General features: G+C 47.2%; 1 protein-coding gene across 9 annotated transcripts in view; it reads left to right on the plus strand.

Moving 5' to 3' along the window:
* The window catches only part of CIT (citron rho-interacting serine/threonine kinase), a 111,420-nt gene that overhangs the window by 89,961 nt on the left and 6,227 nt on the right, over positions 1 to 15,232 (plus strand). For all 9 annotated transcript variants that reach the window (XM_030582981.1, XM_030582984.1, XM_030582983.1 and 6 more), the window contains 7 exons: positions 6,047 to 6,186; positions 7,241 to 7,333; positions 8,933 to 9,041; positions 9,185 to 9,313; positions 12,093 to 12,173; positions 12,812 to 12,890; positions 13,017 to 13,196. In XM_030582981.1, coding sequence (XP_030438841.1) covers positions 6,047 to 6,186; positions 7,241 to 7,333; positions 8,933 to 9,041; positions 9,185 to 9,313; positions 12,093 to 12,173; positions 12,812 to 12,890; positions 13,017 to 13,196 — 811 coding nt within the window. The remainder of the gene's footprint in view (positions 1 to 6,046; positions 6,187 to 7,240; positions 7,334 to 8,932; positions 9,042 to 9,184; positions 9,314 to 12,092; positions 12,174 to 12,811; positions 12,891 to 13,016; positions 13,197 to 15,232) is intronic.

The raw sequence follows: 15,232 nt of genomic DNA on the forward strand, positions 1-15,232 counted from the left end.
GCCTGACAGCTCCCCAGCACGCGCCGCGGTAGAGCTTACTGCTCCTGCTGCTTCTGTGCCAACTGTACCACAGCCAGAGAGCTCCTCTAAGTCTGATCGCCCAGCACCGACACCTACCGAGGCTCTGACGACCTCGGTACCGTCGATCCCGGTACCACAAGGGCCGTCGAATCCGATGCCTGACAGCTCCCCAGTATGCACTGTGGTTGAGCCTGCTGTTCCCTCCATGCCGGAGTCATTACCAATGGCGAGGGATCTCATTGCCATGACAGAGTCGGTGCTGCCTGACCCCGGCACCGCCGGTGCGGGTAATACAGTCATATGACCGTCCTCTGTCGGTACAGCAGAGCGGCACCGTTCTTGATCACGGTCCCGCAGACGCTCCAGGTCCTGTCGGCACACCCGACACCACTTGCAATCCCGGTGCTGTTTTCTTCCTCGGTACTGGTCACACTCGCCGCACCGGTCGGTATCCCGTTTGCCGACCCACTACTATCGGCACCGTTCCGACTCCCGGCACCGCGACAGGTACCATGACTCCCGTAGCCTCTCCCGATCTCGAGCCTCGAGATCTCGGTTGACCTCCCGGCACCGTTCTGGTTGCAGGTCTGGATCTCGTTCCGGGTACTGGTACGCCTCCCGGTACCGGTCCCCGGTGCCAAGTTGGGCAAGGTCCGATAGAGTCAGAGACTCTGCCCATGCCTTTTTTTAGTACCTCCATGGCGATTCTGATACGCCCTCCCACAACCTGAGGTGGAGGAGGTCCTGGAGGTAGAGGACCCGGTATGGTGCCCTCTAAGGGGTACGACTACTCGTCTGTCCGTCCTCCTCTCTGCTCACTAGTCGTTTAGTCTGTTAAGGAGAGGGAATGGCATGGCCAGCAGGCGCCAGCCCCGAAATCGAAGGAGGCTCGGCGAATGAACCTACTTGGCCGCCAGGTGTACTCTGCAGAGGCCCTGCAGCTCTGGGTGGCAAAGCAACAAGCCTTGCTTAGCTGCTATAATTATAGCACCTGGGTGACGGTAGTTTAGTTTATGGAGTTTCTCCCTCAAAACTCCCGCCAAGAGTTCGCTGCCGTCTTGGAGGACGGGGAAAAAGGTACCCAGAGCGTCCCTCCAGGCCTCGTTGGACGCAGCAGACTCAGCAGCCAGGACTCTGGCCTTGGGTGTTGCCATGAGGTGCATCTCATGGCTTCAGGTTTCAAACCTCCGGCCGGAGCTGCAGTATGCCATTCAGGACTTACCCTTTGTTGGTAAAGGCCTCTTTGCGGCAAAGACAGCTCCAGGCTGCGAAGCCTGATGGACAACAGGGTCCTAATGCGCTCTCTCAGCATGCATATGCCAGCGACCAAACGCAGGCCTTTCTGTCCCCAGCAGCCATAATCTGTGCCTAGCCAGAGACAGGACTTGGGCAAACGGCGAGGCCAAGGTGGTCGCAGACAAACGTCAGGACCCCTAAAGAGCCAAGGTCACGGTCCCTCGCAATTACCACTGGGACCAAAGACGAACCTTCCAAGGTGCGCCTGAGAGCGCTGTACCAGTCACAGGCCGGGATCCCAATCCCGCTTTCTCCTGGCGTGGCCCCAGTTCATTTCAGATCACTGGGTCCTGTGCACGGTGGAGCATGGGTACCACCTCTAATTTGTTCCAACCCTGTCCCCCTTCAGGGACCCCTCTCACGAGCATTTCCTCGTACAAGAGGTGCAGACGCCGACGGACGAAAGGGGCAAGGGGTTTTACTCCCATTATGCCCTAGTCCCCCACTCGAACGGAGGTCTCAGACCTTCCTAGTCCTGCGCGGACTCAACCAGTTTAGGATAAGGTTGAAGTTCCGCATGGTGTCCCTGGGAGCCATTATCCCATCCTTGCCTCCTGGGGACTGCTATGCCGCCCTCGATATGAAGGACGCGTACTTTCACATCACCATCTTCCCTCCGCACAGGAGATACCTCCGCTTTCTAGCCAACCGTCAGTACTTCTGGTTTACGGTCCTGCTGTTTTGTCCTTTCTACAGCCCCACAGGTATTGTCCAAGTATATGGCCATAGTCGCCGCCTACCTTTGCTGATGTCGGATATGCGTTTTTCCATATCTGGATGATTCGCTTATCCGAGGAGACTCCGAGACACAAACCTCTCAGCACATGGGCATCATCGCAGTCTTATTCACAGGTCTAGGCCTGATGATGACTATAGAGCAATCCACTCTGGTTCCCACACAGAGGTTGGGCTTCCTAGGGGCTATCCTGGTCTCTGACCTAACCGGATGCTGCTTACCACAGCCGCGGTTTTAGGTGATGGCAACAATCATCCGAGGTCTGCAGACCTTCCCAATGACCTCGGCTTGCACTTGTCTCAGTCTCCTGGGTCCGTGGCTGCCCGCAAGTTTGTAACCAAACACGCCAAGCTCCGCCTCCGTCCTCTCCAAGTCCGGCTCACCTCGGCGTACCGCCCAGACAGGGAGCGAATGGTCATGGTAGTCACCGTTCCCTCGAGCACCTTAGGCTCCCTAGAGTGGTGGCTAACTCCCTCTCTGGTGTGGGCAGGGATGCGGTTCCATCCGCCCCAGCCCTCACTGCCCCTGATGACGGACGCGTCCTCTCTCTGCTCTAGTGCTCATGGTCACCTCCGAGCTTAAGGCCTTTGGTCTTCTCGGGAGCTGGCATTCCATATCAATGCCCCAAAAATGAGAGTAGTCCGTCTGGCGTGCCAGGGATTCCAGCGGCAGCTGCGAGGCCGTGGTATCTCAGTGTTTACAGCCAACACAACGGCCATGTGCTTCATAAATAACCAGGGAGGGACATGGTCCTCCCCCTTTTGTCAGGAGGCCATCCATCTCTGGGACTTTTGCATGGCCCACTCGATGGAGCTGGTGGCATCCTTTCTCCCAGGCGTTCGCAACGCCTTGGCGCTTTGACTCAGCAGGTCTTTCCTGTCTTACGAGTGGTCACTCTGCCCCATGTGAGGCGTTCTGTTTTCCAGAAGTGGAGATTTTTCCTCACATAGACCAGTTCGCTCACCGCAAGAGCAGAAAATGCCAGATGTTCTGCTCCTTCCAAGGTCTCTCCTCGGGATCAATCTTGGACGCATTCCTGATGCCGTGGAAAGGCCAGCTCCTTTATGCCTTCCCACTGTTCCCGCTGGTTCATTAGGTCCTGCTCAAACTCCGCAGGGGCAGAGCGCGCATCATCATGATCACTCCAGCGTGGTCCAGGCAGCACTAATACACCATGTTGCTCGACCTGTCAATAACCAACCCAATTACCATGCCACCCCACCCAGACCTCATCACTCAGGGCCACGACAGGCTTCGTCACCCGGACCTGCAGCCTCTTCGCCTCACGGTGTGGCTGCTGCGTAACTGAGCTGGGGTGGCAGGAAGCCTTCCACCTGGTCAACGTACCTGGCCGAGTGCAAGCGTTTCTTCTACAGGTGCGATACGCTTGATCTTGCTCCTACTGAGGTCTCGATACCCTCTATTTGGCCTGCCTCTGGCCTTCAGCAGCAGGACCTGGCGGTGTCATCACTGAGGGTACACTTGGCAGCCATCTCTACCTTCCAGCCAGGCTAAGGTGAACGTTCCGTGTTCTCACGCTCTATGGGTTCGCGGTCCCTCAAGGGCTTGGAGCGCTTGTACCCTCGGGTGCGCCGCCCAGCCCCAACCTGGGACCTCAACTTAGTTTTAACCAGACTTATGTCTCCCCCATTCGAGCCATTCGCGCCCGGCCCTCTGCTATACCTGTCTTGGACGACAACTTTCCTCGTAGCTGTTACATCGGCCAGTTGAGTCTCCGAGCTCAGAGCTCTTACGGTGGTTCTGCCGTACACTAGGTTTCACAAAGACAAGGTGCAGTTACGACCACACCCGGCTTTCCTCCCTAAGGTGATTTCGGCCTTTCATGTTACCCACAGTTCAACGCAATGGGCGCGACAATTGCACTCCCTGGACGTCTGTAGAGCGCTAGCATTTATATTACGCTGACAGAACCATTTCGTAAGGCGCCCCAGCTCTGTCACGGTAGCAGACCAAAGGGAAGGCTTGCTTGTTTTCCTCTCAGAGGATCTCATCTTGGGTGATGGCGTACATCCGCTCTTGTTATGATTTGGCTCATATTTCCCCAAGCCACTTCACCGTGCATTCTACCAGGGCTCAGGCTTCATCTGCCACCTTGCTGGCTCGTGTACCTACGCACGAGATCGGTTGCGCAGCTCCATTGGTCCTCGGTCCATACCTTTGCTTCGCAGTATGCCCTGGTTCAACAGTCAAGAGATGCTGTAGCCTCTGGCTCAGCAATTTTCATTCTGCCACATTTCACTCCGACCCCACCGCCTACGTAAGGCTTGGGATTCACCTAACTGGAATGGATATGAGCAATCACTCGAAGAAGAAAAGACGGTTACTCACCTTTGTAACTGTTGTTCTTCGAGATGTGTTGCTCATATCCATTCCACACCCGCCCTCCTTCCCCACTGTCGGAGTAGCCGACAAGAAGGAACTGAGGAGCGGGTGGGCCGGCAGGGGTATATATCGAGCGCCATGACGGCGCCACTCTAGGGGGCGACCTGCCGGCCCACTGAGTTGCTAGGGTAAAAGTTTTCCAACGAATGTGCACGCGCAGCGCACACACCTAACTGGAATGGATATGAGCAACACATCTCGAAGAACAACAGTTACAAAGGTGAGTAACCATCTTTTAGGCTTCTTAGTCTATATTTAGCATCTCAATAAGTGTCCTGGTTATCAGAGGTGCTGAACACTCAGTGCTGTGATTGAAGTCAGCCATAAATGTTTGTTGATTCCCACACCTCTCCTGGACTACTCTGGCTGTCTGTATAGGGGAGAGGAGCCGTTCTTTACTAAGAGCTCTCTCAGGCAGAGCTAGTCGAGATCCCATCCTGCTGTTTCTGTATCATTCCCACAGGTTAGAAGGGAAGCAGGCAATGGAACAGTGAGAGCAGCTCTTTTCCTTCCCCTCCCATGCAGCAGTAGAGATCTGCTGACCTCCCTTCTCCCCCCCCCAGCACACAATGGAGTTGCTCTGGAGGCTGCCAGGGAAGTGGTGGGTGACAATTATGAGTGGTGGTGTCCCTTATTGCGTCCTTGAAGTAGTGGGGCTGTTGCAAACACAGTTCAAAAGTTGCAAGACCTAACTTGGAATACGTTTTCAATTTTTAATCATCTACACTCCTTTTTCTTTGTTTTTAACAGTCGCTCTGAAGGGCCACAGATTGGGCACCACTGTCCTAGGATCCACAGCACCATGACCCTCTAATGCTCTAACAGAGAGTCTCATGACACTTGCCCATGTAATATAACTAGGGCTGCTTTCATCTTCTGCTTTTTATGTCCCTCAGTCTGAATGCGAATTGGAGCAATATACTTTCCCAGTGCTGCTTAGCTCTCCGTCCTGCTCTTTGACTAAAAGGACTAGATAGATAGCACAATTTAATATCAAAACCTCCTGTATAATGTTTGTAGGGAATCAACAAAAAAGCTTCACAAATTTGCTGTATAATATTAAGATGCTCTAGCTTTTTAAACAGTATTTCAAGTTTGTAGGAAAGAAAGTAATTGTAGACAAAAGTTACACCCAATGTGATATTTGAAAAGGTGATATTACTGAAAGCTCAGGGTTCCAACATGGGTCAAAGTGATTCTTAACTGTAGCACCATTAGGCTCTACTACAAACTTGTGTGGGCAGAAGTGATAAAGCACCTTTCGCTTGAAAAGGAGGGATCTTCCTGGCTAATCTAGGCAGTGCCATCATGGGGCCATGTACTGATGTCTTTCAGCTAGACCCAGCAACTATAACAATCCAAGGAGACAGTGCTTGTTTTCCCAGGTGTATTTATTACTCCTTTTTTAATGTCCTCTTTCACATGGAATTATTTTTTACATGTACAGTGTTCTGTAGCTGTTACCACAGTAACAACCCATAATGAGAAGCTGCTGCTTATGTAACAGAATAGGCTCTTGCAGTGAAGAGTGAAATTCTCCCCTTGCTTGACTATCTTACATTGAAAAAATGTAACTGTTTCTGTCCTCAGGAGAAGAGAGGGCTCTGTGTCTTGTTGATGTAAAGAAAGTGAAGCAGTCTCTAGCCCAATCTCACCTCCCAGCCCAGCCTGATATCTCACCAAACACCTTTGAGGCTGTCAAGGGATGTCACCTTTTTGCTGCTGGCAAGGTAGGATATAGAACCTTTGTGCCCTGGGCTGTACTTTAGTTTATCTATTGATCCCAGACCCAGTGAGACACTAGAAGGGATTGCCAGGTTTAATCTTCATCAAATCAGCAACTTTATTTCTTGACATAATCAGCACATCCAGGAGCTACATACTTGGTTTTTTGTATTTTTCTCCAAATAAAATGAGTAAAAGGGAGTGGGGGGGGGGAGTGGGGAGGGAAAGGAGCTCAAAGGGTCTATCGCAAATATAAACTAGCACAGACCACCAATAAATGGAATATGCTAACTGGTTACATGATACAGACTGTGAGATAAACCTAACATAACTGATGAAAAAGAGCTTTGTATGAGTTGAAAACTATTCTCTTTCACCAACAAACGTTGGTCTAATAAAAAATATTATTTCCTCCATCTTATGTCTCTGACTGTAGACATTCGCTCTCCATTTTTAGTCTCTTATGATTAACACATTTCTTATTCCTCTGTCTTCGCTCTTGAACACCGGGTGGTGCTTACCCAAATAGTAAATTTGCTCATGCAGTTGTATCATTCAGCAACGTTCAGTGTGCTTGCCAGTTTCAGTGTGAAACACTTGGCCACTGCTGAAGTTTTCAGCAGGAACTGCTTATGCAGATTACTCAGATCCCTGACAAGTTGAACATAATTCATTTCAAAGCATTATTTAAGATACAAATTCAAGAGATTAAAGATCTAAACTGCCTGGGTTAATTTGGGTTCATGATGACTCTTAATAGAAACATCATTCTATTAAAAGCTTCCTTTTCTTTTCATTAACTTGCTTCAACTACAAAAGAAATCGCAGAAGCAGTCTGGATGTGTGCTTTCCGTTAGGAGTGTGAAAAGCCTTTTCATTCTTACACTAATCTGCAGTTACGCCACACTGTCCTATTACAAATATTACTCACTCATCTCTGCCAACATCTCGGTACCTTTCACCAAAGAGAACTCTTTCACGTGTTCAAAACATTTTCCACAGCTTTAGTCTGAACTTCTCTATTGCTGTCTCTAACCATATGTTTAACCTTCTCTGTAGGTTGAGAATGGACTCTGCATCTGTGCAGCCATGCCCAACAAAGTGGTGGTTTTGCGCTATAATGAGAGCCTCAGCAAGTTCTGCATCAGGAAGGCAAGTTTATTGATTTCTCTCAGTAGTTCACTTATTCATAACAATCCAGTGTGAGACTCCACTCTGCTGAGGAGCAAGTGCCTAAAACCTATGTTGCTCATACCAATTTTGCTTGCTGGCTAAATGACAGTAAATTGTAACCTGCTCCAGTTAAAATCAGAGCTGCTAGCAATTTTGGGTATGTCTGCATTGCAATTAAAAACCCATGGCTAGCCTGGCCAGCTGAATCGGGCTCGGGCTAAGGCGATGTTCAATTGCAAGTGTCCAATCCACTTGAGTCTTGGAGACATCCTAACTGGTTCTTTTTTAACCAGCTTTGTTACAAATAAAAATAATTCTTCATTCTCTCATCTAAAGTATATTCAAAAAATAAATTTGATTGGCAGCATCCCTCCCCTCCCCCCATGCAACTCTTGCCTTTAAGGCCTGGAGGTGCCCAATTTTTATAGTGCCTCAACCTAGTTGACTGTTAATATGTAACACTGCGTATAAGTAAGGATCACTGCTTTACTCTAACTCTCCTTCTCAAATCTCTCCTACATCCTCTCCACTCCTATAATGGGGCTGTACATTGAACACCACAGCATGCTATTTAGAGTATTAGTCTAATTTGTAGCTGACAAAGGTGTAGATGGCAGTTGCATGGTCTGTCTGAAAGAAACAAATGCAATCTTTTGGCTTTTCACAGATGCAAAAGCTGATCTGGCTGTAACTGTTGCTGCCTGCATTTCTAATGGTAGCTGGAGTTCAACCAGATTCATAGTGTGCACACCTGCCTTCTAAATAGCCAGTACAACCCCCGTAGCGAAGGAAACTCATGGATGTAGCAGGCAAATTAATACTAGTTCTCCCAGCAAGAGAACTGTTCCACCTGCTGGAGATTGCAGACTTGCAGTCTGCAATTGTTAAACACCTTTTATAGAGGGAAATATTGCCACTCAGAATCCTATAAAAAGAACAGGAGTACTTGTGGCACCTTAGAGACTAACAGATTATTTGCGCATAAGCTTTTGTAGGCTACAGCCCACTTCATCGTATGCATAGAATGGAACATATAAGAAGAGTATATCTACACATACAGAGAAGATGCCATACCAGCTCTAAGAGGCTAATTAATTGAGATGACCTGTTATCAGCAGGAAAAAAACATTTGTAGTGATAATCAAGATGGTCAGTTACAGACAGTTGACAAGAGGTCTGAGCATAGTTATCATAAGGAAATAGATTCAAGTAGTGTAATGACTCAGCCATTCCCAGTCTCTATTCAAGTCAGAGTTAATGGTATCTAATTTGCAGATCAATTCAAGCTCAGCAGTTTCTCATTGGAGTCTGTTTCTGAAGTCTTTCTGTTGCAAAATTGCCATCTTCAGGTCTGTTACTGAGTGGCCAGAGAGGTTGAAGTGTTCTCCTACTGGTTTTTGAGTTTTATGATTCCTGATGTTAGATTTGTGTCCGTTTATTCTTTTGCGTAGAGACTGTCTGGTTTGGCCTATGTAATAAGAGAAATGTTTAAACAAATACAGGGGGAGCTAATGGAACAGAAAAGTTGAATAAGGATCATCTAGACTCATGCCAATGTGCCTCGTCCTTCTCTTCCAGGAGATTGAAACTTCAGAGCCATGTAGCTGTATCCATTTGACCAATTACAGCATCATCATCGGAACCAACAAGTTCTATGAAATTGAGATGAAGCAGTATACCCTGGAGGGTAGGAATCATTTCCTGTCATAAATAAACAGCTCTGTGAATGTTCCTTTGGGGTAGATACTTGTCTACCTACATGGGAGCAAGGGGTATGAACTTACAGGAAGACTGGTGCTGACACTGCTGTTCCTTTCTACCCCTTTACAGAGTTTCTCGATAAGAATGACCACTCCTTAGCCTCTGCTGTGTTTGCTTCTTCCACCAATAGCTTCCCAATCAGTATCATACAGGTGAATCCTACAGGACAGAGGGAGGAGTACCTGCTTTGTTTCCATGGTAAGTGTATCATGTGGCTGCTGGACTAGCATGATCATCTGCACAGCATTTGTCACAAGATACCTTGGAACTCTAGTTGTAGGAGGCTAGCCATTGGGTGTGCATATTGGGTAACAACATTGCTGGAAATGGCATGTTAGACTGTAGGTCATATTGTGCAATATAAAGGTTGTAGATCCTAAAAGGGCAAGACACTGATCCCATCTGTTAAAATATGTTGGTCAAATTCCTTGTGGGTTGTGTGAAGATCTCTGTGCCTGTCAGTCAGCTCTTTGAGTGTCCTCTGCATATTCCCACTCATGTGACACTCCAACCAGTGCAGCGTGAACTGGTAGAACTCTAGCTGGCAGTAGTCATTGGAGCACTCCTGTGCCTCCCTGGCCCATCCCCTTAGTGAAAGTTGAGCATTCTAGGGCATAAGTATAAAAGGGGGTGTGGCACTCCAGCTGCCTAAATTACTTACAACTGCAAGCAGCTGAATGCATGAGGAACTGCTTTGGGGTGCTCCTGGGTCCATAGCTTATTAGCTAGTTAACAGTTTTATAATTAGATTTAGTTAGCAGTTTGTTAGATCGTTAACTAGCTTAGTATTAGGTGAAATTAGTTGTAAGTCTGCAGTTCAGAAATGGCAGAACTGAAGAATAAAAAGCCCTATTTTAAAAGATTTGTGTCACATCGGGCAGTATTTGTGGCATCTGACACACATGCTAGATATTTGGCATCTCTGGGTGAGGGACACTCACCTTCAAAATGCTGGTTTGCTCAACTTATACAATGTGAGCAAAAAAGAACAGACAGAACAGGCCTCAGACAATTTTACAACAAGAAGCACTGTCAGCAAAACTATCCGGAACTGGGCAAGTACAAGGCTCGAACGAGTCTAAGGCTATTGTTGGCTCTGAGTGAATCTGGAGGGAAGGACAAACCATCCACCTCTGTACCCAGTACTAAAGGATCTGGAAGTGAGAAGCATCTGAAGAGGAAAACTACTGTGGTGCCCAGTCCCCGTTTCCAGAGTCAATCCACAAAAAAAGGCTATAGCTGTTATGGCGAGCACGAGCATCCCAGCCATGTCTGTCAGCCTCTTTGCAAAGAGCAAATCCCCAGAGAGACCCCTCTGACCAGAAGTTAAGCAGTGAACATATCTTGGGGAAAAGCATCATATTGGATCTAAATGAGTGCCACACCCCTTTACACCCTCGCCTTGGAACCGTTTGTTCACTGAGGAAGGAGAATGGGTAGCGCATGAGGGCTCCAACTTATTGCTTGCTAGAATTCTGCCAGTTCAAGCTGCATCTGTCAGAGCATCGCAGGAGTGTGAACTTAGAATTCATTTGGAAGAACTCCAGTTACAGGTAAGTAACTTTCATTTCTATGCCAGTGCTGAAGAGAATACAATGGGATCTTTTAAATGAATGTTCAGTGCGAATAGATGTTTAACCACTCTGATTAAACGTTCCTGGCTTTCTAACTTAAACTAGAGGATTCCTTATGTGATGCAGGGACTTCAATAGAAAGATTGTTCCTTTCATCTCAGTGGAGAAACAGAGGGCTATAAGCTACTTTTTAATGAAATTGTTTTTGTTGCTCTTTAGTCCAATGTCCTAGAAGTCCACAAAGCACCTTTAACTCCAACAACAATAATCCTTCAGGTATTTACAATAACTGCCTGCTTGGACAGCTGGCACACTTCTATGTCTAAGGGCTTGGCTAAACTTGAGAGTTACAGCGCTGGTGGTGGCTTTACAGCGCTGTAACTTACTCCCCGTCCACACTGGCAAGGCACATACAACGCTGTATCTCCCTGGCTACAGCGCTGGCTGTACTCCACCTCAGCCTGGGGAATAACGACTCTTGCAGTGCTGGGGGGGCCAGTGTAAACAGTGATTAATCTTACTATGCTGTAACTGACCGGAACCTTCCCATAATGCTTTTTAAGGAAAGATAACACACTTTGTTTTGTTGTGATGCCTCTCTTTGTTTTGTTGTGAACTTGGGGCTCCCGGAGCTGCTTATCTAAAAAAACAAACACAGCTACTGTTTGCTCGAGCAGAGGGGGATGAACGTCCACAGCTAGTGTTTGCTTGAGGAGAGAAACAGCCAGGTGGGGGGATCCATTTTGGAGCAGTTGCTTATCTGGTCTGAAGGCTATTTGCATTTAGTGAATGAGAGAGCGGTGGGGGAAGGGGTTGAAACTGAAAATGATTGAAGATTGGTGCTGTGTATCTTCAAGTCCTTAGAACTTGCAAGGCAGGGAGCTGACACAGTGTCCGCTTCAAAAATCCACTCTCTCTGTCTCCCCCACGCTCCCTGTCACACTCCACCCCACCCCCCTCTTTTGAAAAGTTGAATATTGGGATAGCTGCTCATAATGCACCACTCCCAACACTGCTGCAAATGCTGTAAATGTGACCACACTGCAGCGCTGCACTCCTGCAAGTGTAGCCAAACCCTAATATTTCTGTGCTTCTTCTATTTGGAGATGGTTTCCTAGAAGTGTAAGAAATAATAACTTTACCTTACTCAGTATAAAGAGGACTTGGACTGCAACAACTCAACTATTGAAATCATTCCTAAATCAGCAGGGTTTGCAAGCATTATGTCAATGAGCATCATTTAATTCTGGCTACTGTAGAATTCACCAACTGCAAAAGATGGCCCTCATATTTCTGTTGTAAAAAGCCACCTTTGCTTACCTTCCTCTCTTTAAAAAAAAAAAAAAACAAAAAAACAAAAAATCCAGCCACAAGCAAATGACACTGATTATTGTTCTCTGCAGAGTTTGGCGTCTTTGTGGATTCCTATGGAAGGCGCAGTCGGACAGAAGACCTGAAATGGAGTCGCTTGCCTTTGGCTTTTGGTAGGTGTTGAATGATGTTTACCAGTTTTGTGCTGGTTCCACCCAGTTCCTGTGTTCCAAAATATTCAGCATTCTGGGGGTTATCACATCCAGAAAACAGCCCCAGTGGGAAGGATCCCCTTCAGCCTCAGTGTTTTCTAGTGGTTACAAATAATTATCAACCTAAATGGATGTAGCAGCCTTTCTGAAGCATGAAGAATAAGAGGAAAATTAAATCAAAGTGATATATTTGATTAATATTCCCAGTTTGACAGTGACTAAATTGACCACTGGTATTTTTAATGATGGATGCTTAGATGTGTCTGAAATATTCAAGAATCTGGCATATCAAAATGAAACCATAGGGTCTTTTGCAGTTCCTAATAGATTTTGTCCAGTTAATATTCCATTTTTAAATCCCTTTTGTGAGATAGGATTGATATAATGGTATGGGAGCAGATAGGTACAAGGCAATGCTGCTTGAAGCTTATTTCTCCCCACTTAGCAATATAGTATATAGAACTGCTACAGAAAACCCACATCCTTAGTCTTCCCTATGGACTGCAGGAGGGCAGGAAAATGTTATCTTCATCCTGCAAGTTTCCTGACTGATTTTTACTAATGTCGAGTCCGTGCATGGTGTTCTTTCTCTGCTGCAGCCTACAGAGAACCCTACCTGTTTGTGACTCATTTCAATTCCCTTGAAGTGATTGAGATTCAGGCGCGTGCTTCTCTAGGGTAAGTCATGCTCTGCTCAGCACTTTGAAGAGAAGAACTATGCTTTGCTGCAGGGGCGATAGCTTTCCAAGAATAATATACAGCAACCAGATTTCAAAGAGTTTTTCTCTCCCCCCCTTCACTCAGCACTCCTGCACGAGCCCACTTGGATATCCCAAATCCTCGGTATTTAGGGCCAGCAATTTCATCTGGAGCAATTTACCTGGCCTCCTCCTATCAGGACAAATTAAGAGTGATCTGCTGTAAGGGAAATCTAGTGAAGGAGTCCAACAATGAACACCACAGAGGATCCTCCGCTACACGCAGGTATGAGTTACTGTGCTACATTCAGTGCCATTCCTCATGCTATGTATGAGCATTAGTTCTAGATCCCTTTCTCCAGTATTATTGCATGACAGCCTCATTTTGTTCTAGTGGGAGAAGCTCAGCTTCTCTCAGGAGTATCAGGAAATCCTGCTGGTTTAACAGATGTTTTTAAAATCCAGAGTGCCGATGTCTCCCTTCTGGAACCTGAACTCTGTGGCCATACCTCGATAACTTCCTCCACAAATACTTTCAAAACAAAACAGGAGCGTTTTGTGATGTTAATACTGTTGTGAAAGAAGAGATGGCCCCAGGTGATGAAGAATCTCTGCATGCATCTGTATTGAGATTCTTTTTGAAATTATTTTAATGTGTGTGTCCAAAACAAATCTTGCCAAGGAGGTACATTTCCTAATTGTTCTAGACAGATATCCCAGCTGAGTCCACTTTCAGATACCCAAAGTCCCATAGAACAGGAATATCTTGAATGTTTTGGAATTAAAAGAATTTATTCTAGAACAAATAGATAATTAAGCTGTGGTGATTTCCATCAAGACTATGGGAAGGCCTTCTGTGTTGAAGTCTAGGGTGACTGCCTTCTTCACTGAAGAATACTTTCCATAGAAATGGATTTTAGTTAGTTGCTCAGAGATCCCTAGTTGATCCCTAGATTAGTACTGAATGAATCAGAGATGAGTTTTTGCCACAAGTAATCTTGATGCTTTGATCTCTTAACATGTCTAAGGCCTGGTCTACACTACGTGTTTAAACTGATTTTAGCAGCGTTAAACCGATTTACGGTGTACCTGTCCACACAACGAGGCCCTTTATATCGATATAAAGGGCTCTTTAAATCGGTTTCTGTACCCCTTCCCAATGAGAGGAGTAGCACTAAAATCGGTATTACCATATCGGATTAGGGTTAGTGTGGCTGCAAATCAACGGTATTGGCCTCCGGGCGGTATCCCACAGTGCTCCACTGTGACCGCTCTGGACAGCAATCTGAACTTGGATGCAGTGGCCAGGTAGACAGGAAAAGGCCCGCGAACTTTTGAATTGCATTTCCTGTTTGCCCAGCGTGGAGCTCTGATCAGCATGGGTGGCGATGCAGTCCCAAATCCAAAAAGAGCTCCAGCATGGACTGTACGGGAGATACTGGATCTGACCGCTGTATGGGGAGACAAATCTGTTCTATCAGAGCTCCGTTACAGAAGACGAAATGCCAAAGCATTTGAAAAAAATCTCCAGGCTATGATACAGAGTCCACAGCACAGTGTGTGTGACATGCGTAAGGGAAAGCTAAAGAATCAAATGGACGCTCATAGAGGGAGGGAGGGGGTACTGAGGACTCCAGCTATCCCACAGTCCCTGCAGTCTCCAAAAATCATTTGCATTCTTGGCTGAGCTCCCAATACCTGTAGGGTCAAACACATTGTCCGGGGTGGTTCAGGGTCTATCTCGTCAATTTACCCCCTCCCCCTCCGTGATAGAAAAGGGGAAAAAATCGTTTCTTGACTTTTTTATATGTCACCCTATGTCTACTGCATGCTGCTGGTAGATGCCGTGCTGGGGCACTGAACAGCAGCATCCTCTCCCCTCCCTTCCCCGGTGGCAGACGGTACAGTGCAGTAGGACTGATAGCCGTCCTCGTCATGAGACTGTGAGTGCTCCTGGCTGGCCGCAGGTGAGGCCAGCTGGGGGCGCCTGGGTAAAAATAGGAATGATTCCTGGTCATTCCCAGTAGATGTTACAGAACGGCTGGTAACCATCCTCATCATAGCAACTGGGGGCTGAGCTCCATCAGCCCCCTCCCTTTCATGTGTAAAGAAAAGATTTTGTACTGCCTGAACTATCATAGCAGCAGCATGCTGGGCTCCTCTCCCCCACACCGCTTAATGTCCTGCCTGGACTATCATAGCAGCTGGAGGCTGCCTCCCCCTCATTTTATCTCAGTAATAAGTCAGTGTTTCTTATTCCTGCATTTTTTATTACTTCATCACACAAATGGGGGAGACACTGCCACAGTAGCCCAGGACGGT

The sequence above is a fragment of the Gopherus evgoodei genome, chromosome 13 (assembly GCF_007399415.2).
Source record: "Gopherus evgoodei ecotype Sinaloan lineage chromosome 13, rGopEvg1_v1.p, whole genome shotgun sequence".
NCBI classification, from domain to species: Eukaryota; Metazoa; Chordata; order Testudines; family Testudinidae; genus Gopherus; species Gopherus evgoodei.